Raw genomic sequence first — 25,884 nt, forward strand, 5'->3', positions numbered from 1 at the left:
GAAAATTCTGACTTGATTCCCATCCATAAAGCCTAGTCGCCAGCATGGGTTGAACAACTATTTTGTATCAGTTACTCCTAAGCCCAAGGGATTCTAAAGTGAACTGACTGGCTGAGCTCCTGGGAAGGACTTTATTCCACCACAGAAGAGATCTTCAAAAAGGATACTTTTGCTTTTCCATTCAGCTTGGCTTTGGTCTCACTTTGGCTTTGAATGGTTCAATTTCTCTGTGATTTAGTGTTTGCAACCCTGGGACAGATTGGGAGAACCTTGTTACCTCTCCCTTCATGCACCTTCTCTAAGAACACTTATTTATTATTCCTTATGAATTCTGCATTCATGCCTCATGCTTATTTAGAAATTGCCACAGACCTCTTTTTTACCTTCACATTCCTTGAACTCTAAAGAATGCCATTACTGACAAGGTTACGATTTGTCTCTTTGGGATGAGAATGGAAATCCCAACATTATTCAACAATGCTAGAGAGCAACATGGATTTGCTCTAGGGTTGGTCAAATAGTGAAGTCAGGGACCAGATGACAGTCTTGTTCCCTCATCTTGCACAGTCTCTCCGTTGGCAGGTTGTCATCAACAGATGTAGAGGGCAGGAAGGGGCTATTACCTTCATAAACTGCTGTAGCTCATATAGAATGTGGTAGTAGTTCTTCTTCTGTAAATGTTGGCAGGCAGCTATCAAGTACTTTCCCCAGCTCTCTAAGGTTGGATCAATGGATTCTAGCAAGTTTTCCAAAGTGTGTAGCTTCCCACTTTTATAGCTTGGCTGGAAAATGCCTTCTATGAAGACTTCTGGAGGACTCTCCTGCAGCAGGGCAAGGCAAAAAGTCAAGTATTGAGCCTGGTTCTGGCACTCTCTGGGATCCACTCTGGATTTCCTTTCACTCACACACCTCCAGCTTCCTTCTACAGTGGTGCTTCTTAACATTTTACGAGTCACAGATTCCTTTGAGAACCCCACTCTGATGACTGATCCCCTTCTCTCCTTTCCTGAACAGAAAGCTCCCTGACAAAGTCATCTACGCTCTCAGTCTCCAATTTCTCTCCTGTGATTGTCTCTTCAACCCATTCTTATCAAGCTTTTGCACCCACCACCTCACTAAAACTGCCCCTGAGGTCACCAATGGTCTCTAAATTGTTAAATCTAAAATTCTGTGCCCTTGTTTTCCACCTGATCTATCAGGTGGATAGCTGATGGCTTTTGATATAGCTGATGGCTTCCTCCTCCTTTTCTTTTTTTTGGCCAGATTTTCTTTATTTGGCTTCTAGGACATTACCCTTTCCAGGTTGTGTTTCTACTTCTCTGGCTACTTCTTCTCAATCTCCTTTGCTGATTCCTCTTAATTTCCTCAGGGCTTAGGAGGAAGCTATTCTCTTTTCTTTCTATACTCACTCTTTTGGTGATTTCATACCGTCTCATGGCTTTAAAACTATTTGGTGATTGTGCCTAGGTCCCTATTTCCATCCTGTTCATTCCTCCTGAACTCCAGAAGTGTATGTCTAAAATATCCAATTGCCTACTCAAAATGTCTTCTCGGGTATCTAGTAGACTTAATACATCTAGAACTTCACTCCTGGTTGTTTCTTCCAAATCTCTTCTTTCTGTAGTTTTCCCTTTCTCCGATGGCAGTTTTATTCTTCTAGATGTTCAGATTAAAATTCAGTCAGATCTTCTCTCCCCTCCCTAGTATAAAATTCACTAGCAAATTCTATTGAATCTACCATCAAAATATATACAGAATCTGCCTCTATCTGACCGCCCTGGCCAAGGCATCATTATCACTTGCCTGGATTATTGAAATAGCTTCCTCCCTGGTCTATCACTTTCTGCTCCTGCCTCTTTTTTGTCTAATGCCAACCAATCAACCTGAATGGTTTTGTTAAAACATAAGTCACATCATGTTACTCCTCTGCTCAAAATCTTCCAGTGGTTTTCCTCACTCAGGACAAAGCCCAAACCCTCACAATGTCCACAAGGCCATATATGGTCCCTGTATGACTGGGCCCTTGTTGCCTTTCTGACCTTATCTGCTCCTATGCTTTCCCCAGCTCACTCTGCTCGAGCCACCCTGGCCCTTGCATTTGCTACTCACTCTGCCTAGACTACGCTTTCTCCATAATCTGCACGGCTCACTCCCCACCTCCTTCGGGCCTTTACTGAGTGTCACCCTCCCTGGGCATCCTTTCTAAAACTGCCCCACCCATCCCTGCCCCTGCCCTGCTTTATTTTTCTTTTTACTCATCACCTATACTACAGATTTTATTTACCTTGTTTATTGTCTGTCTCACTGCTATAATGTAAGTTTTATGAGGGCAGGTATTTTTGTCTGTTTTTTTCCCACAATGCCCAGAATAGTCCTTGGCTATTTAATAAATATTTCTTGGATGAAAGAATAAAAGATAAACATTATGGATCAACTCCTCAGGAAAGTGCACACATATACTAATCCCTTCCCTTCTGAAGCTTATCTGTGGTTCAGAGACCCTGTGTCATAAATCCGCATTCTACAGTCATAGAAAAAAAAATCATCTGGGCATTTAGACTTTAAACTGTGAATAACTAATGGAGAGTAAAGAATGGCTATAAACTCACAGTAGTATAACCATGTCGGCCTTGCAGCACTGGGTACAAGCTGTTTAGAACTGGAAGAGTTCTAAGCTTTGAGGACATCCACAGTGGGTGAGGACTTCTTTTCTGATTCTGGCTGTTCCTAACTGAGAAACCCAGACCTAATTTAAAAGTTTTAGGACGGACTTTAAAAAGCAGGGGATCAGCTCCATAGGAATGGGAATTTCTCAGAAGAGCAATACCTTAAGAGCTTCTATTTAATCTATTCATCTACTCATTCATTCATAACTGGCACTAGGCCAGACATCTGAAGACACAGAGAGGTAAAACCTAAGCTTCCATGATCCAGAAGGGATGACACAGTTGTAAAGAAGCAGCTGCAATGCGGTGGGATCAACACAGTAACAGAGCTGTACTCTAGATACAGTGGTGGTGTGTAGGAAGTGGGGACTGACGTTGCTTGTGTGTTCTATGGAGGCTCAACAGAGAGGGTCTGATAGGATAAACAGGAGTTTTCCAAGAAAACAAAGAGGGGCAGGGTATTCTAGGTAGGGGGTACAGCACATGCAGATTCACGGAGGTAAGAAAGTGTAAGGTAAATAATTTCATAAGCCTGGAATGTAGGGCATATCTAGAACTTGTGAAAACAAACTGGAGAAATCAGGGTCCTGATCTGGGTGGGTCCTGTATGCATGCCAAGGAATTTGGACTTCATCTTATGGCCACAGGGATCTTCTGACGGCCTTTCAGAGAGGCGAATAACATGAACTATGAATAACATAAATAGCATGTATTCCGATTTAGAAAGCTCACTCTTGGGCAGTGCGGCAGGTAAAGGGGTGAAAAGGGCAGGGAACGAGCCCAGCAACAGAACACCTTCCAGCTGTAGCCAGTCAGCTGTAGTTTTCACAATGTGTTTTTCTGTTGTTCCCTATCTGCTTGAGAATTAAGATATTTTGGTTCAAGGGTAAATATGATTATAGGAGATAAAAAGAAGGCTCTTTCCTAGCTCTGACAAATGTAAAGCAGGGTAATGCTGTTGTCAGCTTATACCAAGATAAGTAAGTAAGCAGATTAACTCTCTGAACTAGTCAACAGTTAGAAGAAACAGAACTGGTTGATTTCCACTCTCAATTTGTGTTTAGGAAAAGTAGCTTTATCTCAAAACTCATTTGGAAACTGAGGAAAAGGAAAAATTTAGCAATTAAACCCTAAATAAAATAATTCTTACTTTATTCCTGAAACCTGGTTAGTAGCTAAGAAATAGTAGCTAAGGCAGTAGTGAAAACATTTCCCTTTCACTGTCCTGTAGGGGTATGGTCACCATGACTGTGAACAGTAGACTTCACCTGGAGCAACCCTAGAAGATGTGTCCATTTGTAAACTTTCTCTGGCTGCCATTTTGAATTAGGGTGGCAGATTGAAACTGAAGTATTGAACTCCTATATTTTCCTATGAAATTTGGTCCAAATCAGCCAAGTCCTCCGAAAATATTCTTGGAACATTCTTGTAAAAAAGTGAATACCAAAGGGTCAGGGGAAACAGCGTTCTCTGACTTTGCCTAACAATGGCTCCAAAGAAATAATGCACTTCAGTGGTGCCCTCACCTCTTGTGGGAGGAGGACAGAGGATGTCAGAGGGAAAAAAGGAGAGCACACTCTCCTCCCATTAGATATTTGGGGCCTAAATATAGGATCATGGGTGTTTCCTGGCCCTTGTAACAACTCTGACTAGACCAGCAGCTGAGTTAGCAGTGGGACATAGTCCCACGGCAGGTGGGAGGTGTGTGGAAACAGAGAGGTAGACAAGTTTGCTCAAGGACACACCACTTATACCAACTATCTCATTCTAGAGACCATGCTGTCAACTACTATTTGATTCTGCTGTATGTTTTGGGAGAAGGAATGAAATTTGTCATTGCCAACCACAGGGGTAATCCAGGATCCAGGTTAAGACTTGTTGCACATGTATCAAATATTAATCTAAATGGATAGAACTTTCCATTTTTACCTGACTCTGCCAGAGATGATCTTATAGCTCAGCACTGGGTTAAGTTTCAGGTGGGTTATCACTCCCCTTAAAGCTGAGTGGGCCAACCCCGGTGGGCAGAGTGGGCACTGCTCTTTGAGAGCTGGGTTTGTGAGTCCCACCTTGTTGAGGAGGTGGAGTAACGCTTCCCGTAGGCAGCTGTGCCTCATGTAGAAGCTGATGATGGCCAGGTTGGTGCTATAGTTATGCAAGTAGAAGAGGCATTCTTGGTAGTAGGTGTTGTTCATGATTTTCCCTTCAGGAATCACCTCCAGAGAGAGGCTCTGGGTCCGAAGGGTAGTTTCCAGTTCTTTCAAGGTAGCAAAATAATCATCATCTTGCTGACAGGAAAGGAGAGTGCAAAAGAAAAATAAAACTCAGTAAATTCTCACCAGCCTGTGAAAATATTGCTTTCAGAGAGTATTTAGTAATGTGGAAACAACCTTACAATACAGTTTTACAATTCTCCATCATACTATAACACTGTGTTTATAACACCAATTTCATTGAAAAACATAACACAGAAAATTCACCAAAATCTAGATATTACTTAAGTCTGGGTAGGGGATTATGTATAATTTTTATCATTTAAAAAATACTTTTCTGTAGTTTGCTTTTTTTTAAATGGACTTTGTATTACTTACCTAACCATATAGAGTTACTTAGCTAATTATGTAAAATGGAAAGAATAAAATCTAAATCTGGCAGCTCTGAGCCGGGACTGCCACTATAAGCTGAGTGGACACTGATTCTTTCCCCAGGTCATTACTGCTCCTGAGCTTTCCTCCCTGAACCGACTCTCCATCTGCTGTCTTCTTACCAAGGACAGGAGTGGCCTCACTGTGGACTCCAGGTACTCAACCACATCTTGTACCAGTCTTGAGCCATGACTCAGCTGATTGAGGTCAAAAGGGGGCTTCAGACAGCGACTGAACTTCTCCCGTGCAGCAGTGAGGTTCCCGGCTTTGAGGCAGGCCATGCCCCAAGCATGCCACGCTCCAGTGGGATCAAGGCCAGTCTTTGTGGAGATCTGGAGGAAAAACTGCTCCTTTTAGGGAGAGGCACCTAAATCCAGTGAAAGTCCCAAAGACCAATTCTTTCCCATTGTTGCCAATCATCTTCCTTCCCCATCATCCCACCTGCCATTACTCCCAACTGGCAAACTTGTCATGCTCTAGATACTTCCCTATGGCCAAGGACAACTGAGAGATGACAATACCTGTTTGCAAGGCCAGGCAAAGGCAAGTCATTACAATTGGGTAGAGGTAAGTTTTGTCTTGGCCTCACCTCAACACCCAGTTGGTAGTACTCAGCTTCCAAAAGCTGGTTCCTTAGCCTGGTTACTGCAGCCGGCTGCAAGATCTGATCCAGAGATGGCACGTGGCGATATGAAGCAGCAACTAAGATATTCAGCACATCTACCTTGCTGATGTAGCTACAGGGAGGAAAGAGGCAAGGCAATGAGGCTCTACCGAGTCTTACTAAGAATAGTTGCTGCTTTAATGTTTTCTATTTCAATTCTAGTGCGAAATGTGGTAATGAGAATTGAGAGGTACATAGACACTATGAGAGAAGGCTCTGGAGTCAGACTCTCTGAATCTCAACTCTATCACTTAGCAGCTCTATGACCTTGGGCAAGTCAGTTAACTCTTCTCTACCTCAGTTTACTCATTTGTAAAATGGATATAATTTTAAGAATAGAATGAAATAGCCCAAGTAAAAGGGCTTAGCATTGAGTCTAGAATTTTGAAGGTAATCATTAAATACCAGATATTAATACTCAGAGTAGGGATGTTTACAACTAGGAGATTCATAAATTGCCCACTTGCTTTTTGGCTCTTTAGAACTGCGTGCTAGGGAGAAAGCACAGAGACTATCAATGGCCTGGCCTGTATTTCTGGTCAGTACAGAAGCCATGTCACTACTTTCCTTGGAGATGCTGCTGGGAAAGGGCAACCTGGTCCTTCATTTGGATTCTAATCTCTTGGACTTGACATCTTCTTCCCATGCTTAGGATGACCTCGTGCTACAGCCCATTAGCACTGCCATCTTTGATCTTACTCCTGATACCTGGTGATTGTAAAAACCTTATGGTGACAGAGAGCCCAGAGAACTGGGTCATTTTGTACAGTGCTCCTGAAACAGTCCTACACTCAAAGTTCTTGAATATAATTGTATATATTATGCAATATATATTACACTATATATATATATATATATATATATATATTATGTAACATATGTTATATGCAATTATATGTAATTGTTTAGAAGTCTAGAAAAAAGTTCCATGGATCCTTACTTGTCCATCAATTTCCCTGGAAAGGGATTCAGGACATCATTCATTCTCAACTTAGTGGGAATGGGGTAAGGGAGAGTACATGGTGTAAAAACAAAATTGGTATCATAATGTATTGTACATTTGTCATAACAGGTAAGGGGCGCCTGGATGGCTCAGTTGGTTAAGCCTCCGACTTTAGCTCAGGTCATAATCTTATAGTTCATGAGTTCGAGCCCCGTGTCGGACTCTGTGCTGACAGCGTGGATCCTACAGCCTGCTTCTGATTCTGTGTTTCCCTCTCTCTCTGCCCCTCCCCTCCTCACGTTCTGTCTCTATCTCTCAAAAATGAATAAACTTAAACAAAATTTAAAAAAATGTGTAAAAAAAATTAAAAAAACAAACGTGTAGTAACAGGTAATGTGAGTTTTGTATTTAAATATTTATTTATTTATTTAAATGTCTCTCAGAAGGAGGTATGAGTTAAAAACAGTGGAAAAATACTGTGCAAACCAGGAGTTCTAAATACACATGAGAGATGAAAACTGCAGGAAGGAAGAAATCATCTAGAATGGGCATGTCTGAATCTATAAATTACAAATGTATAATGTAAAGCAATTGTTGTACATTGTAAAGAGAAGCGCACAGCATGTGGGGTTGAGAATCTTACTGAAGGAAACACTTCCTTTTTTAAATTTAATTTTTTTATTTTAGAGAGAGAAAGAGAGCGAGCGAGTGCTTGTGTGCATGCACTTCAGCAAGGGAGGGGCAGAGGAGGTGAGAGGGTGAGAGAGAGAGAGAGAGAGAGAGAGAGAGAATCTTAACCAGGCTCCATGCTCAGTGTGACCCTGGGATCATGACCTAAGCTGAAATCAAGAGTTGGATGCTCACCTGACTGAGTCACCCAGGTGCCCTGCTTTTTTTTTTTAGGTTTATGTATTTTTAAAGAGAGCGAGAGAGAGCAAGCACAAGTAGGGGAGGGGCACAGAGAGGGTGAGAGAGAGAATCCCAAGCAGGCTCTGAGCTGTCAGTGTAAAGCCTGACTCAAGGCTTGATCTCAGTTGGACATTTAACTGACTGAGCCACCCTGGCGCTCCTCCCAACGCCCCCTTTTTTTTTTTAGCACCTTCTTAATTTCTGCTGTCTATAGCCTAAAGTGAATATTTCCTCCACTTATATTAGATTTTGAAAGAAATATAGGACTTGATGTTAAATTTGTTTTTTCCCCCCAATCTGAATACTTTTTTCTTTTAATAAGATTTTATTTCATTTCCATTACTGACATTTGACGTATATTTAGATATATTTTTATTTTTGCCTTAACTTCTACTTTCTGCTATATGGAGTGGTTTTTGTTCTTTTCACTTCTCTATTTCTGGTAAATGGGTAGATTTTTGGTTCTTTTCATGGTTATTTAAAAAACTTTACTTAACATATATTTATTTCTTCATTTATTAACTTGAAAAATGATATAGACTCTATTGTCTCTTAGTATGAAACAGTGAAATTAACTCCTTTATACTTCCTTTATACTTCCTTCCACTTTCTGTTACACCTCCTCCCGTCTTTCTCAATCTTCTGTTTGTTATTTGAAAATTTTTTTAATGTTTTATTTACTCTTGAGAGACAGAGGACAGAGTGTGAGTGAGACACACACACACACACAGAATCTGAAGCAGGATCTAGGCTCTGAGCTGTCAGCACAGAGCCCGTAGCAGGGCTTGAACTCACAAACTGTGATCATGACCTGAGCCGAAGTCAGATGCTTAACAAACTGAGCCACCCAGGCCCTCCTTTATAAATTTTTTTTTAAAGTTTCTTTATTGATTTTGAGAGAGAGAGCACACGACAATGTGTGCATGCGCATGACTGCCTGTGTGGATGTACGGGAGCAAGGGAGAGGCAGAGAGAGAGGGAGAGAGAGAATCCCACACAAGCTCTGCACTGTCAGCATAGAGTTTGACAGTGGGGCTTGAAGTCATGAACCGTGAAATCATGACCTGAGCCAAAATCAAGAGTTGGATGCTTAACCAACTGAGCCACCCACATGTCCCCTGGTTTTGTTAATGAAAATAATAAAACTAGCATTTTTGGAGTACAAAGGCTCTATTCTTAGCCCTTCACATGGATACTCTCATTCTATCTTCATAACTGCCCTGTAAGTATTATTAACACCCCCCATATTATAGAAGAGGAAACTGAGACTCAGAGCAGTTAACAGACTTCTCCAAGGTTACAGAGCTAGGAAGTAGTAGAGATGAGATTCACTGCACTGGCTCTCCATCTTGGGAATTTGCAGGTGAAAACTGAGTAAGGGCCTGAGGCACTTACACTTCAAAGAAAATTATGCTCTCTGCTCCCATATCTGGCTAGGACTGAGTGTTGGGAACACACAACATGAGTCACACATCTCAGATAAGCTGGGAACTGGGAGTTTTCACTGTCAAGTTAATGAATGGAGGCAGAGCAGGTTGTAGAGGGATCTGAGGCCTAGTCTTACCTTTTCTATGGATATTTCTACTTTATGATGCAGATTCCTACCTGTAACACAGGGATAGACTAGCCCCCAGTGTGCTTTATAGATCTGTTACCCAGAACTTCTGAGGCAATAGTCTGGATTTGGTCAAGACTAGGGTAGAGTTCTGGCCAAGGCTAAGCATTGGACATTTAGGGAGGGCACATTTTCTTTTAAAGCCAGACAGTTCCACAGAAACTAAAGGTGCTTCCCCAAATTGATTTTAATTACAGATTAGCCAAGTGTTTACTTTCTTTCTGATGGGGTAGTGCTACAGAACACTCTGCTTTGAGGATCCACCCAGGGAAAAAGAAGGGTAGGGAAGATCACTTGTGATCTGGTAGCAGCATTTCACCAATATCAAACTGAGAAGCAAAACATTTTAGTGGGTCTTACGAGAGAGGAAGGTGAGGTGAGAACTCATAGTGGGGCCAGAAAAAGCCACCAGATAGAAATGATACCCACGTAAAAGAACAGAGACTCATTCCCATTTACCTGTCACAGAGAGCGAGGTCCTGGCTCCGGCCAGCCTTGACGAACATCATCTTGGCGCTGAAAAGAAGCTGCTTCATGATGTCTGTGAGTAGCCCTGCATCCACCTCTGGGTTGGTGAGGCCCTGGGACAGCTTGCAGCAGTGCTCAATTAGCTGGTGGCCACACGCAGTGCTGTCCCGGTGCAGATTCAAGATGGCAATGCACAAGGAGGCACTGGGGGACTGGCCAGGGTGGGAGAAGAGAGAAACACATAGTGAGCTTCGGGACCAAAGCATTCTTCAAAGGTAGCTGGATGGCAGGAATTATTCTTCCTATTTCGCAAGGCTTGAACTACACTGGAGGAAGGAGCCAACTTCCACAGCAAAGTAGGAGTGAAACTCAACAAATTGCAGGTGTTCTAAGTGGCATTGCTAAAGCTCTGGCTGCTAGGTTTCGTTCCCATACCGGGAATACTGTGTTCATGTGTTACCTACTTCTTGGGGATGTCCACACATTCCCTCCGTTTTCTCACTAGTGCAGATCTTCCTTATTACTGGCAAGGACTATGGAAGTCGCCTTGCTGGAGAAGTCTCTGTTTCAAGCATAGACCCATTGTTGCTGAATTAATATTCCAAAAGCACACTCCAAAACCTTGCACGGTCCCTGGTGCCTACCAGGTACATATTCCCTACTGCAGAACTCAAGGCCTTATCCATAAATAGCTCTTTTCAATCCTGCCTTTTACTACCTCTCTATTACCGCCCTATGTTCTTTCCAATTAAACCATTTCCAGTCCCCTAACCATGCCCTGCAATTTTTGACATTGAGCCTTTGCTCAGATGTTCTAGTTTTGCACTCTTTGCCCTTCCCCTATCCTCACTCTCCTTAACGCCCAAATTTCTGCTCGTCACACTCCTACTACTCTTCTAAGGATCATCTTAAATGCTACTTCCTCCATGAAGCCTTTCCTGATCTCTCATGTTTCCAAGATGCTCTCCATTTTCTGCCTCAGTTGGTTTACTTGTCTTAGCTCCCATATTATTATGCTGTAAGTGACGGCCAGGTCGTGTTCACCTATCTCTGGCATTTCTTGCCATAATTATATGTTAGAAAAAAACTCAAATGACCATCACATTTATTGCCATTACCTGCTCGTAGTAGAATTCACTCCGCATCAGCTCATTTTCCTCCTCATTCAGATCCAAAATCCATTCCACCTCAGCTGCTTTGGGGACTCTCACCACAGCTGAGTATGGAGGGCTTTCACTCTTGGAGCTGGGTGGTGCTGAGAAGAGAAGTACCATCTGTGTATCAGTAACTGACCAGCAGTGCAGGGCAGCCCCAGCCAGAAAACTGGCATGAGCTACATGCAGATCCCTGCCTATCTGAGGGTCTCTGTCTCTCCTTGGTCCCCTTTATCTTCTTTAGAAGATCTTACTAGGTATCTCAAACTTTCTTCCCCAGGGAAGATCCCGCATGAGTGTTACAGTGTTTGTCATACAACCCATTGCTTCACACAAGAAACTGTGAAATGTGTATCCTTCTCAAATGGAGGGCTGAGTCATTGGCTACCCTAAAAACTAACTTCTGTGGAAGGATATAAACCAAACTATTAATAGTGATTGCATTGGGGGAAGGAGGTAGCATTCAGAGGTAGGATGATGGTGAAGGGGAAATCCAGGAGAAAAAAAAAAGAAATAACCTATTCAAAGTTAGGGATCAAATTCTTTGGGTGCTGGCCTTCTGAGTGCTGGAAGCTAATGGCCAAATATGGTAGGTTAATATGATGGTAAATTTTAAGGGAAACAGCTTGATAGAAATGCCAATAATTTTCTTTATTCCTTGGCCAACAAGTTGTATTGAGTTGCCATTAAGGGTATCAGTTGCAGTTGAAACACTGAAGAAAGAAGAAAGAGCCAACTTGAACATATAAACAAGGAGTCACAGGAATATGATTCAACCTTACCTTCTGGTTGTTCTGGATTCTCCTCTGGCACACTGGAAACAGAAAAATGAAATGCCTGAATTCCTTCTCCTCTTCGGTTTTGAGCTTGGTATAGAGCATTGACATTTACACCATTATCCAAGTAAAATATATCAGGGAACCAACCAAACTCCTTTCTGTCCCTCACCTGTCACAGCCACTCACTCATCATTTTCTGTCCCTTCCATCTCTTAAATACCTCTTTAAATGTCCCCATCTCTCCCTCCATCCCTGGCTCAGAAAGGGCCCTCAGCATTTATCGCCAGAACCTTTCCAATGGCTTCCCAGTTGGTGTCCTTGACTCTGTCAACCTACTCTCTATTTTGCAGCTACAGCAAGCTTTCAAAAATGCAAATCTGGTCATGTTATGCTTGTGCTTAAAATTCTTCCATAGCTCTTCAGGGTAAAAGTATTCCACATTTGCAGTTTCAGTCCTTATGACCTAGCCTGGTTATCTCTTGAGACCAACTCCTGCCACCCACGACTTGTGCTCAACCCATAAAAGTCCTCACCACTCTGCCACTGGCTCTGGTCAATTTCAGTTAGCATCACCAAGCACTAAGTCCTGATGCCACAAGTCAGAGGTCAAGTCTATCACCTGTACGAGGAGCCACTGCTCGAGCCTATTTATACTTTCTCAAACAATCCACATATTCTCCTGTTGCTACCTTTGCGGTTGTCACTCCCACTTCTGGGCATGCCGTTTTGGCTTCTTTACCTACTAATTTCTCATACTTAGAGGCTCAGATCAGGTGCTATACCTTTAAGAAATCTTCTCACCATCAGGCTAAGCTGTGTGTCTCTACCACTACACTCATCCAATGACCTTGTGGTCTGTTTGTTAAGGTCTCCCCACTAACATGGGGCCCCCTTGAGGACACAGTGATTATTGCTGAGTAATTGTTGAGTGACAGAATCCCCCATCAATTTACTGCTCATTTCTAATCTCAGCAATATGGTATATGGATATTTGTCTTGTCCTCTACTCCGAGGGAGGCAAGCGGTGTATGTCAGGATCACAGAACTGGCAATATAAGCATGGTATGTCTTCCTTTCTAGGAGACCAGTAATCATCATGGTAAATGATGACAAAAAGTGTTCATCTTAAAACAAACGCAGTAATTCTGTTGAGCAGAATATACAATCAATTTAAGTCCATAAGCAAACCATGAGTAACTTGCTTTTGAGGAGTTTCTTTGGCTCATATTCCCAGATGGCCTAGGAGTCTTAGTTTCACCCTCCTTTGCTGCTAGAAGAAGTGAAAAAAACTGAGCAACAGTAAGCCAGCAAACAGTCTCAATCTGTCTTGTCAGAGATATAAGCAGTTTCTGTCATTAGGTAAACTGTGCGTAGGGAGGTGTGGGGGCTGTCCTAGTTGTGGGTAACAAGCCAGGTTGACTAGCTGGATTAGAAATGATGGAAGTGATGCCCAAACATTCAACAGGTGTGAATATGTGCCTTTGAGTCCAGCTGAAACCAGCGGAAGCAAGAGTGGTTGAAAAATTGGTGAGGCTACTGGCCTCAGACAGGAACCATGTGTCCTGATGTCAGGAAGAACATCATGTAAGAGTCTTGAGTTCTGCTTCCTCTCACCCCTACTTCCTCTCTTAGAAGTTTCTCTGACCAAAGTCAAACATTTCACTGTAGAGTTAATGACATTTCAGCATGAATGCTAAATTAAAACTTGCTGTAACTGTTCCAGATTTCAGATGCTCTCCACAATGAGACTTTAAGGAGTGTAAGGACAGGGGGGTGGGGGTGGGGGGTTGTGGTGCAGAGGTCAATGGATGTAGCGGCCCCACTGCAGGACACTCACTCTTTGTTGTAGTAACTATAGCACTGGTCACACACGCGAGTAGGGCTCTCTCTGCAGCCTTCCACCTGCATTTTCTTAGTGGAGCAGGCACTGCACACTAGCCGGCCACAGCGGCGACAATGATGACGCCTGTTGAACTGAGGAGTGTCATTGGGAAGAGAAGAGGCAAGAGGAGAAGGTGAGATTGCAGATATGGTGAGTACATCTGTCAACCCATTTACTTTTGGTATTAGCCACCTGTGACACACCTAGAATACCAGGTGCTCAGGCTTCTACTGAGAAAGAACACTTAGTCCTTGCCTTTAAGAAGCTGACATTTAAACGTTATCTCTCAGATGGTGGGCAAAGGTGACCAAGTAATAGAACAGTTAGTTTTGCAATAGTTCCTGACAAGTTCTACCTGTCTGTGGAGGCAATGTGTGAAGACACAGCAAAACGTAGTGGGGAAGAAGGGACTTTCTCAATCAACACATATCACATTTCTTCACGACACTGATGATGAGGAGAAAGTATCTTTTTTTTTTTTTTTCAAAATGCTTTTACTAGTACTGTCTTATTCCACTGTAAGAGGCTGATATACTTCTTTCACAGATGAGGGGAAAAGAGTCACAGAGAGATCACATTATCATCGTTCTCATCAGCCCTGAGCTAATAAGCCAGTCAGTACTGTGGTAAGTGTGGTACCATTTGTTATCATACCCAGTCCTTACAGTTCCATGGGCCAACAAATATATCATCCCTAGCTTACAAGTGAGCATCTGAGACTGAAAAAGTCACACTGCTAGTAAGAGGCAGAGCTGGGATTAGAACCTATGTCCTCTGTCTCCAGAGCTAGCACATAAAACCACTGTCTCCAGAGCTAGCACATAAAACCACTACTAGCCACCTGTCTTACTGTGAAAGGGGAGCTAGAAAGAAGATTGCTTGGTGTTTGGTGACTCTTCCTGCTATACCACTCTGCCTCTGTTTATTCTTTCATTAGAATGGAGAAAAAAAGATTTTAAAATTTAAGGCTCCTTGAAGGTGTCTACCACCTGTCTGAATATAGAAAATATTTCTGGTGGGTCAAAGATAAACCCAAAGTCTTAGATTTGGTAGTTCTTCTAAAAATACAAATATCAAGGGGCGCCTGGGTGGCTCGGTCAGTTACATGTCCGACTTTGGCTCAGGTCATAATCTCATGGTTCAGGGGTTGGAGTCCTGGGTCGGGCTCTGTGCTGACAGCTTGAGCCTGGAGCCTGCTTCAGATTCTCTGTTTCCCTCTCTCTCTGCCCCTCCCCTGCTTGCACTCTGTCTCTCTCTCTCTTTCCCCGCCTCAAAAATTAAAATAATAAAAACATTAAAAAAATTAAAAATACCAATATCCTCTTAGGGACAGGAGGTGACTATAAACTCCAGGCTCACGAACTGGTGGTTTCCTTTCAGTTCCCCTGCTGGTAAAGCTGGAGACCAACGCTGCTTACCATGGTGAAGCGCTCCCTGCAGCAGACCATGCAGACGCTTGCACTCTCATCGGGCACCCACTGATGCCTGCCAGGGGGTGTTGCTGGGGGGACAAACTCTGGGGGGGGCTGATTCTCTGGGAAGCTCCTCTCCCTTGGACTGGGGGAACGTACAGTGGAGACACCTGGGAGTCAGAACGAAAGTCAGAGTAAAAGGCGATCAATAGTCCAGCTAATAAAGGAAGGAGGAATTAGAAAATTATAATTTCTCCATGTTTCAAACCCCTACTGAAGTTATATATCCAGCCAATGGTCATCAGTGGCTGACTGTGTCATAGAGAGATACCAGGCATTGAGTGTCTCCTGATGGCAGGCATACAAATACCTATCAAATACACTTATCAGAAAATATTAAGCCTAAATGAAATCAAGCTTCTATATCTACCTACGAGTGTACTGGAAATACAGGGGACGGAGACCCAGACTGCAGAGTGGCAATCAGCAAAACCTAACATGTGAGAAGCTCTACAGGACAAATGACCTAGTTTCCTCCACAAATAAAAAAGAAGCAGGGAAACCAATTGATGAAAAGAGATTTAAGAGGTATTTTAGCTAAATACCATATATGGACATTATTTAGATCTTAATTCTAGAAAAATCAATTCTAAAAAAAAACATTGAGACAACTGGGGAAATGATAATAACAAGAAATCATTAATTTGTTTTTAGGCATGATAATGATCTTATGGTTTTGCTTTATAAATATCCTTACCTTTTAGAGACATATACTGATATATTCATAAACATAATCATATGATATCTAGGATCTGCTTCAAAATAATCCAGTAGAGGGTCAAGGGTATAATGGAACAAGAGTGGCCATCATGAGATGATAATTATTGTAGTTGGGCCATAGGTATGTGAGACTTCATTACATTATTCTACTTTAGAGTTTTGGAAAATGTCCACAATAAAAAACTAAAAAAAAAGGGTAAACCAAAGCTGCTCAGGCTGCCATACGCAGATGCATGAGGCTGTTCATAAAACTGTAAGTCTGCGCCCTTCCCTCAGGTCTGCTGGTTACTGTACAGCATGGCTAATTTTTAAAGTATGGCCATGAAATGCCACAGTCTTTGCTCTATGGTATTCAAAGAAACTTCTTGTCCCTAGCAGAGCAATGTTGGCAGGTCACGGAAAAAGAGAACTGAAAAATACAGTGACTCTCAGCAGTGCCCAAAAATCTCTCCCTGGAATCCCACTCCCTTAATCGTTGGCAAAACAAACACTTGCTGAGCTTCTTCTGAGGAGGGCAGGCCATTGAGCAAGGGGCCAGAAACTGTGGGAAAGGAGGCGTGGTGAAAAGGGGTCATCAGACATGGCTGAGGCCTTCAAGGAGACTGCATCCTGTGTAGGAGACATAAATGACAAACTGCAGCATAGGACTAAATACAGTCTATCATCCCCATTAGTGAAGTCTGTATTTATGCATTTTGCCAGTCACCAAAATTTATCTGTAACCTCAAAATCAGTATTTGCAGTGCCTTTGTAGACATGGGCAGAGTGGCGAATGAGTCACCTGACATGCCGGTTTCCATCTGAGGTTGAACAAGGTGACATTCTGCTTTCTTATTTCAGCTCTCATACAGAGGTGACCAGAGGACGGAGATGTGTGTGTAGTGCCGGACGGATGTGTGTGTAGAGGACGGAGATCTGGTGTGGTGCCAGAATCTCTGGCTCTTGGGCTAGTGGGACAGGGTCTGAATCCCAAACACTCATTAGGCACTCATTAGTGGGCTTGCCTCAGGTGAGTCACTCTAACACTTCTAGACCTCTTTTTCTCTTTGGTAAAATAAAGAAAATAAAATCTACTAGGATGAATGGTTTTCAATTTAAGATTATAATCTAAGTGACACACACACACACATACATACACTTTCCCTAGGAGCAATGGTCTAGTATTTGCTAATTCAGGGTTTGCAGAGATCTTCTAGAAATACTACTGTAAGTAAAAAAAATCAACTGTTAAATTTTCTGGGATATAGCTGGAATGGACAAAGGAAAACAATGAATAAGAATGCTGTAACTGAAGGGGGCACCTGGGTGGCTCAGTTGGTTGAGCGTCAGGCTCTTGATTTTGGCTCAGGTCATGATCCCGTGGTTTGTGAGATCGAGCCCCACATTGGGCTATGTGCTCAAAGTGTAGGGCCAGCTTGGGATTCTCTCTCTTCCTCTCTCTCTGCCTTTCCACACCCCCGCCCAATAAATAAATGAACTTAAAAAAAAAAAAAAAAAAGAATGTTGTAACTGGAAATGAAAAAAGAAGCAAAAGAATTGGAAATAAGGCAAGATTGAACTAACCAATGGGTAACCCTCAGAACCTGTTCTTACCAGGAGCAGCAGCAGAAGAGAACTCTGCTGATGGAGATCTAGACAAGGTCTCAAGGTCTGAAGCCTGCCCAACTTCCTGGAGATGAATCACAGAATCTGTAGAGAGGGAAAATGCTGACAAGATATATTCTACCATAAGCATCTTTCCTCACCATGCTAGGCATTTAATTTAAAGCCTTGTTGTTTGCTGAATGTTATCACATGATTCTACTAGGTATAAAAAGTATGCCAGAGGTACTTTCATGCTTCTTAAACTCCTCAAAAAGCAAAGGAGATAAGGAAGCAGCTGCTAGGATTTTATTTTATATATATATATATATATATATTTTTTTAATATATATATAATACACATACATATGTATTATGTATACATATATATACATTTTTTTTTTTTTTTTTTTACAAAAAAATGCCCAGAGGGAAATAGAAGACAATTAAATGATAGCCCTGGAGGGTAGTGAGTAAGAAAAAAAAAAGCTGTCTGGGAACATCAGCTGACATTCCATTTTACTCATTCTAGAAGAGGCTCAGCTCGCATAGTAGTGGTATCTGAGGTGACCCTGGGAATAAAGCATACCATCAATACAGAATGACGGTACTTTAGAGTCCACTGCACTGAGGCCAGACAGAGACCACTCCCAGCATGTTTTGTTTCCCACACCTTTATTGTCTGCACAGTTCTAATCTACCATCCCTTAATTTTGGTTAGCCTGCTACTTCCTCCAGGGCCAAGAGCTCTCCTATATAACAAAGAGCTCTCTCTCCTGACATGTATTCCTTTCACTCTTGATCAACTCAACAGAAGAAGAGAAATTAAAACTAAGGATGTAGTATGGTGTGTCTTCCTCCAGGTGGAGCACCCATTAGTATGTTGGCAGTTACCTGATCGTTTCTCCCTCAGAGAGTACGGGAAATCCAAGGCTTTTCCTGCATATCTGGAAAGCAGTGAGTCAACCTCATCCATGGTAAAGCCAATCTCCTGCCCAGTTAGCAGCTGCTGCAGAGTCTGCACAGCCACAGTGGCCCAGTCCACTTTCATGTTCATGAGTAGCTGTTCCAGCATGAGGAGGGGGTTAGAAGACAAATGGGAGTAGTTGGCCCGGTGCGGCTCAGGTAAGGTCAGTAGAACCTGTTTGTAGGATAGATTCACACAATAAAGAAAACAGTACACTAGCATTTCAGAAGAAAGTCAAGGTTCTTATTGCGGGCAGGGGGTGAGGGGGCGGACAGAGGATCAGGGACCAAAGGCACATGGCCAACTATTAGAATTGGCTAGCAGTCTTTTAGGAAGCAAGGCTGAACTCCTCTATTTAAATCTTTCAGGTGGCAATCAAGAAGTACTTTAAGTACCTTTACCTAGATGAGGGGTTGGCTAACTTTCTCTGTAAGGGGTCAGATAGTATGTATTTTAGGCTTTATGGGTCATAAAGTCTCTGTGGCAACTACTCTGCCAATATAGTGTGACAACAGCCATAATCCATACATAAAGGAATGTATGGACTGTGTTCCATAAAAACCTGATTTACAAAAGCAGGCTGAGAACTGGATTTGGCCCACAGGTGGCACCTCTAGGCATAGTTGAGCTCTGCCTGATCCTTAAAGCCAACATTCTGTCTATTCGAGGCATTAGTAGAATGAGCAATATAATAGTAGAATGAGGCATTAGTAGAATGAGCAACAGGAGGCTGTCTAAGTTAAGCACTTCTAGGGTCCTATAGGTAAATTATGTCTCTAAACTCCTAGATGTTGTTATCACTAGATATGAAATATGTTCACTGGGTCTGCTCATTGCCAATTTTCAAGGATTCATTCACCCATTTAGGTACAGTGCATTAAAAAAAAAAAGAGTGCATTTTCCTTAGGAACATTTTATGTAGTTGAACTCTTAGCAAGTGAGCAGTGGTCATATTCACGGCACTTGTACTTGTGGGGTGAGGTCCATACTCACGGCATGGTAGATATGACTGCCAATTGGAATCATTAGAACAGTGTCAGATGGGTCCATTTCTCCCCAGACCCTCCTTCACTAGATTACTTTTTCTAGTTTATAATTTCTTCTGTTAGTGTCTCTAAGGTTACACATCAAACATAAAGGCCTCATTACCTAGACAGCTAACTCTTTTTTCTTTAGCCCAGACTAGGTTATCAAGCAGTGGTTTGAAATCCTCACATGAGAATCCCTTTGGAAGATAGCTAAGCCCTGTCCCAAGAGATTCAGTTTTAATTGATCTGGGGTAAAGGTCAATGATTGTTTTTTTTTTTTTTTTCTAAGTCCAAGTGATTCTACCATATAGTCAGCATTGGGAAGCACTGATACAGCAGACACCAGGGAAACCATGAAGAAAAGTCAGGAGGACCACCCAGAATTCACTTTGGAGGCAAGGCAAGATGAGAATGACTACTCCTAAGGGACTCAACTAGGATATGGTGTGCTGTTACGGTAAAGGTTTTATACAGCACAGACCAAGAATGGCAGATGCCTGGGAAAAGAGCCATTGAAAGCATAAGTTCTGAAGTGGGAACTAGGCCGGCAGTCTCTCCCCCAGGGATGGCTTCCCACCACCCCATTTTCTTCCTGACCTTGGATCCTATGTATAGCGCCTGGATTTCACGGTGTCGGACAGCAGACAGTTCTCCGTAGAAGTGGGTGGTGAGGTAGTTGGCCAGGAAGTGAGAAGCGGCTAAGCTAGGGTGCTGGTCAAGGGATTGCTCTGTGACCTCAAGGCACATGGTGGGGTCAGGTATTCTTCGTAGGAGCTGTTGTAGGAGAAGCGTAGAGGAGAAAGGTGAGGACCATAAAGAACTCAGTCCAGCCCTGTTTTGAGAATGAACATTTAGGTTTATTCATTTTGGATTAATCCCTTCTCTGTACTCTTTTTTTCTGCCATCTCTGTAGCTTCACAAATGATGGCTTTGACCAGAGTTTAGCAGAATCCTGGACTCAGCTGACCATTTGGTATAAAAGGCAAGGCTACGCACCTTCTGCTGAAGATGACTACAATCATCTTGAGGACACAAAGGACTCATTAAGGACATGAAGGGGCAGAAATGAGACTGCAAATGCTTTGCATGGGATTCAGCATGAACAAAGTCATCTGAATTGACTAAACTTTTTGTCTTATCCCAAAAGAAAAATGGCAAATGATGGAGGCTTACTTGCAGAGCCTTTTCATGATGTCCTTTTTCTAGAAGGTGGAGAAGATGCTTTTGATGTAGGCTGATTAAATGCTCTCTTGGAATGGGGTAGAGGCAGCCCCACTCTTCACACAGTCCATACTCCTGGAAGGAAACACACACGGCTTGAATCTCTTTAAATCACCGGCCTTGTCACACATCCAGCTTTTGCCAGATTTTTCTCAGCAGTCTTGAGTCTGCTGGAGTCCCCAGGAAAGTCTGGTAAGTGTTGATGGGAAGTTCATTATTGGATTAAAGTGGGTTCATAAACTCAAAGGACTACAGTGGCAAGGGAGTCATGAAAACGATCGAAGTAGGCTGATGATTAATATCACTTTCTTCTGTGATCTAGTATAAAAAAGAAAAAGAGGACATCCAGTGACTGACATTTGGTGTCAACCCTGGGGAGATAGTAAGGAAATGGGGAATACTGAGAAGACTGTCCAAAGGAGACAGTGCCGAGTAATGTATGGAATTGCTGAATTACTACATTGTATGCTGAAACTAATATAACACTATATATTAATTATATTTGAATTAAAATACATAAACAAAAGAACAAAACAAAACACAAAGGAGACAGTGTCTACTCAGCTCTGACTGTTACCATATATGCAAGGCCCAGTGTTGCCAGACTTCAAAAATTAAAAAAAAATTTCTTCAATCAAAAAATTTCTGTATTTCAAGGGGCGCCTGGGTGGCTCAGTTGAGCGTCTGACTTCGGCTCAGATTATGATCTTGCAGTTCATGGGTTCGAGCCCCATGTCGGGCTCTGTGCTGACAGCTCAGAGCTACAGCCAGCTTCGGATTCTGTGTCTCCCTCTCTCTGCCCCTTCTCCACTTGCGCTCTGTCTCTGTCTCTCAAAAATAAATAAACATTAAAAAATTAAAAAAATTTTTTTCCATATTTCAAAATGTCGGGAAGAGATCACAATATGAAAAATTAAAATTTGGCGGACCAATACTGCATAGGCCAAACAAACATGCTGGGCATTGGATTCCATCTGTGTCCCCATTTGCTAGCCCCCACTCCCAATTTGTGAACGTTGGATTAAAGTTTCAGAGAACGTCTGAGTATTTTAATGTGGTGCCATCTGGAACGTCCTCCCCACAACTCTGCCACCTTGTTTGGAGTGCTTCTTGGTTTCGCAGGCCCCATTAGGTGCCCTGCCTGTGCTCCCTCCACAATCTGTCACTTGATATATCACAGTCATCTAGGGATGTGCCTCACATCACCACCCTTCCCCAAATGTGAGCTGCACAGGGTCAAGGGCTAAGCTTAACTGTCTTGTCTCACCACCACGAAGTAGAGTGGCAAATTACAGATGAGCAATAAAAGTGTCCTCAATGAATTAATGAACATCTGAATGAGTACATTCACATTTTGAACTATGGTATATTTAGCTCCTTAAAAAATGAAATTCTATTTAGCACTCAAATGTTCGATAAACATTTGAAAGGATATTCAAGGTCATTAGTAACCATGGAAACGTAAATTCCAACAGTAATGAGATCTCATCTTATAGGCACAAAGGGAAAAGCTGGACAATACTGAATGCTGTAAGAATGTGGAGCAATAGGAACTGCAAGTGGACAACTGGTCTGAAAAGCAATTTCTAACATCTCGGTAAAGGTGAGGATGCTCATGCCTGACGATTCAGCAATTTCACCACTAGCGCTACATTCTGTACTTAGGGTGTACAGTGTGGGGTGACAGTATAAAAGCATCAATTGTATTATTCTCTACACTTTTCTGTACGTTGGTAAATTTCACACACAAAAAGAGAAAAGAATGTGATGTAGTTACCAAGAAAATGTGGACATTGCAATCGCTATCCAAATAACACCAGGATTCTTCACAGAGCTAGAACAAACAATGTTAAAATTTGTATGGAACCAGAAAAAACCGTGAATAGCCAAAGCAATCTTGAAAAAGAAAACCAAAGCAGGAGGCATCACAATCCCGGACTTCAAGCTTATTAAAAAGCTGTAATCATCAAGACAGTATAGTACTGGCACAAAAACAGACACTCAGATCAATGGAATAGAGAACCCAGAAATGGACCCACAAATGTATGGCCAACTAATCTTTGACAAAGCAGGAAGAATAACCAATGGAATAAAGACAGTCTCTTCAGCAAGTGGTGATGGGAAAACTGGACAGCAACATGAACAAAAATGAACCTGGACCACTTTCTTACACCATACAAAAAAATAAACTCAAAATGGATGAAAGACCTAAATGTAAGACAGGAAGCCATCAAAATCCTCTAGGAGAAAGCAGGCAAAAACCTCTTTGATCTTGCCCGCAGCAACTTCTTACTCAACACGTCTCCAGAGGCAAGGGAAACAAAAACAAAAATACTACTGGGACCTTATCAAAATAAGAAGCTTCTGCACAGCGAAGGAAACCATCAGCAAAACTAAAAGGCAACTGATGGAATGGGAGAAGATATTTGCAAACGATATATCAGATAAAGGGTTAGTATCCAGAATCTATAAAGAACTTATCAAACTCGACACCCAAAAAACAAATAATCCAGTGAAGAAATGGGCAAAAGACATGAATAGACACTTCTCCAAAGAAGACATCCAGATAGCCAGCCAACACATGAAAAAATGCTCAACATCGCTCATCATCAGGGAAATACAAATCAAACCACAGTAAGATAACCACCTCACACCTGTCAGAATGGCTAACATTAACAACTCAGGTAACAACAGCTGTTGGGGAGGATGCAGAGAAAGAGGATCTCTTTTGCACTGCTGGTAGGATTGCAAATTGGTGCAGCCACTCTGGAAAACAGTATGGAGGTTCCTCAAAAAATTAAACATAGAACTACCCTACAACCCAGCAAGTGCACTACTAGGTATTTATCCAAGGGATGCAGGTGTGCTGTTTCGAAGGGACACAAGCACCCCCATGTTTATAGCAGCACTATCAATAATAGTCAAAGTATGGAAAGAGCCCAAATGTCTGTCGATGGATGATGGATAAAGAAGATGAGGTACAATGGAGTATTACTTGACAATCAAAAGAGAATGAAATCTTGCCATTTGCGACTACGTGTATGGAACTAGAGGGTTTTATGCTAAGCGAAATTGGTCAGTCAGAGAAAGACAAATAATATATGATTTAACTCATATGAGGACTTTAAGTCAGGGAACAGATGAACACAAGGGAAAGGAAGCAAAAATAATATAAAAACAGGGAGGGGGACAAAACATAACAGACTCTCAAGTATGGAGAACAGACAGAGGGTTACTGTGGAGGGGTTGTGGGAGGGGGATGGGCTAAATGGGTAAATCATTATTGCATTATATGTTAACTAACTTGGATGTAGATTACCAACATAAAAAATAAAAAAATATATAATTACTTAATAAATCTAAAAAAAAAAAAATGGGGAAAAAAAAAATGTGGACATTGATACATGGAAAGGGGTCTACACAACCAGGTAAGGAGTTTCAATTCTGAGAAGAGGAGAAAGGGAAATACCACTCAGGAAAATAGTACCTTTGCTTCTAGAATCATGTTCATGACAGTTGATGGGTCCTCAATGCAACAGTTCCTCAGGGTCTGCCAGTCACACCATATCACGGTAGCTTGCAAACCTAGAATCTAAGGGGAAATAGAACTCTCAAACCACACTGCAGCTTCCCCTTCCACAAACAAGTCACTGGAGTTTCCAGGGATGGGCCACCCCTAAGTTTGTGTCCCAAAGTCAGGCTGTCAAAACTTTCCAGGAGAGAGGAGAAATTAAAGCAAATGAGGCAAAGACTGTTTGGAAAAGTGAGTGAATGTATCTGGGAAGCATACTCAGGGAGCAAAGGCTGGGCAGGGAGGTCAGAATTGGAGCCTTTCACTTAACAGGGCAATCAGAGGCTTCTGTGTTTCACAACTTGTGCAGCCTTCTGGGGTCATTTGTCCCATGCTCCTCCATCTCAAAACTCTACCCAAGATATTCTCCCAGCTTGAATGTTCCGTGGGATCATCTTTCATGCAGCATTTAAGCTCTGCATGAGAAGTGCTGAGGAAGAGTGGAAAGAAAATCTCTTTCACCTGCCATTTTCACTTTCTCTGATGGGGCTCTGGACTCTGGTTGCAAGTACACATGGAAAAATCAGCATAGATTTCATACTTGCTATGTAGCCATATCACCTAAATCTGTCTCCTTGGGCCTCTTGATCTTGAACATAACACTCATCTGCAAATAATCGTTCATTTGGAAACTGTCACTTTCATGCAGCCTTTCAAAATGGCTGTTGAAATTTAGCTGAAATTTAAAACAATCTTTAAAAAAGATATAATTGAGATTAAGCTCTATAAAAACGCTTGAACAACAACAAAGAAGACATAACAGACATAAAACATGCACAAAACTCAAATACACGTGTGAAAGAGGCCTTGTGGACTGTTATTATTATCCTTGTTTAATGCATTCATATTTAAAATTATAAAAGGAAATAGATATACGGTCTCCTCATTGTTTACCTAAAAACAGAAGCCAGATACAGAACAAAAGCCAGGCCCAGATCGTGTCTTAAAACCCACCATCACATGAAAATAGGATGGAGCTGGTAATATAGTGGGAAGCCTATTTCCTTCCTCTCGATGCTGGGACCCATACCTTCTGATACACCTGCAGCTCTGCTAGCTTTCTCTGTAGCTCACACTTCAGTCCATCTTGGACAGTTGTGTCTGAGATGCAGTATGCCAGGATCTCCAGGCACCACTCCAGGGGCCACCTGTCCATAAACTGTAGGGTTAGCCGACTTCTCAGAGATGCGTCCTTCACAGGAAACAGGAACTGCCAACCGTCTTTGTCTATAGGATGAAAAGATACCCAAAGATAGTAAGTCTGGCACTGGAAGAGCTCAAGAATCCAGTTTACTTCTTAAGAAAAGGGCTTTGCTCAATTTCATAAAACAGGAGCTTGGAGGATCCTTAAGACCCATCTGACCTTAATTAATGTTTATACTTGGAACCATTATGTAACAAGCAGAAATGCCATATACCCTTATGTTTCTCTTTATGCTAACTTAATCACAGTCATGAGATTTTCTGAACAGAGAGAGAGAGAAGGAGAAAGGAAGAAAAAGGAAGAGAGGAAGGAGGAAGGAATAAAAGATAGAAGAGCAGACGTATTTTGAAATACAGAGACATCTCCATATTTTGGCAGGCTGCACAGATAGCACC

At 42.1% G+C, this 25,884-nt stretch overlaps 1 protein-coding gene across 4 annotated transcripts in view; it reads right to left on the minus strand.

Moving 5' to 3' along the window:
* The window catches only part of ZFYVE26 (zinc finger FYVE-type containing 26), an 84,125-nt gene that overhangs the window by 23,792 nt on the left and 34,449 nt on the right, over nucleotides 1-25,884 (minus strand). For 3 of the 4 annotated variants that reach the window (XR_006705123.1, XR_006705122.1, XM_045451373.1), the window contains exons 22-36: nucleotides 25,316-25,512; nucleotides 24,202-24,306; nucleotides 20,667-20,789; nucleotides 20,091-20,267; nucleotides 18,393-18,639; nucleotides 17,511-17,624; nucleotides 15,144-15,307; nucleotides 13,681-13,817; nucleotides 11,847-11,878; nucleotides 11,029-11,165; nucleotides 9,902-10,122; nucleotides 5,901-6,048; nucleotides 5,434-5,643; nucleotides 4,736-4,954; nucleotides 624-821 (exon numbers count right to left, since the gene is read on the minus strand). Coding sequence is in view for 2 of the 4 variants with exons in the window: in XM_045451373.1 (XP_045307329.1) it covers nucleotides 624-821; nucleotides 4,736-4,954; nucleotides 5,434-5,643; nucleotides 5,901-6,048; nucleotides 9,902-10,122; nucleotides 11,029-11,165; nucleotides 11,847-11,878; nucleotides 13,681-13,817; nucleotides 15,144-15,307; nucleotides 17,511-17,624; nucleotides 18,393-18,639; nucleotides 20,091-20,267; nucleotides 20,667-20,789; nucleotides 24,202-24,306; nucleotides 25,316-25,512 (2,429 nt within the window). In the remaining 2 variants the exon portion in view is untranslated. The remainder of the gene's footprint in view (nucleotides 1-623; nucleotides 822-4,735; nucleotides 4,955-5,433; nucleotides 5,644-5,900; nucleotides 6,049-9,901; nucleotides 10,123-11,028; nucleotides 11,166-11,846; nucleotides 11,879-13,680; nucleotides 13,818-15,143; nucleotides 15,308-17,510; nucleotides 17,625-18,392; nucleotides 18,640-20,090; nucleotides 20,268-20,666; nucleotides 20,790-24,201; nucleotides 24,307-25,315; nucleotides 25,513-25,884) is intronic. The other variant, XM_045451374.1, reaches the window with a different exon arrangement.

The sequence above is a fragment of the Leopardus geoffroyi genome, chromosome B3, assembly GCF_018350155.1.
Source record: "Leopardus geoffroyi isolate Oge1 chromosome B3, O.geoffroyi_Oge1_pat1.0, whole genome shotgun sequence".
Classification (NCBI taxonomy): domain Eukaryota; kingdom Metazoa; phylum Chordata; class Mammalia; order Carnivora; family Felidae; genus Leopardus; species Leopardus geoffroyi.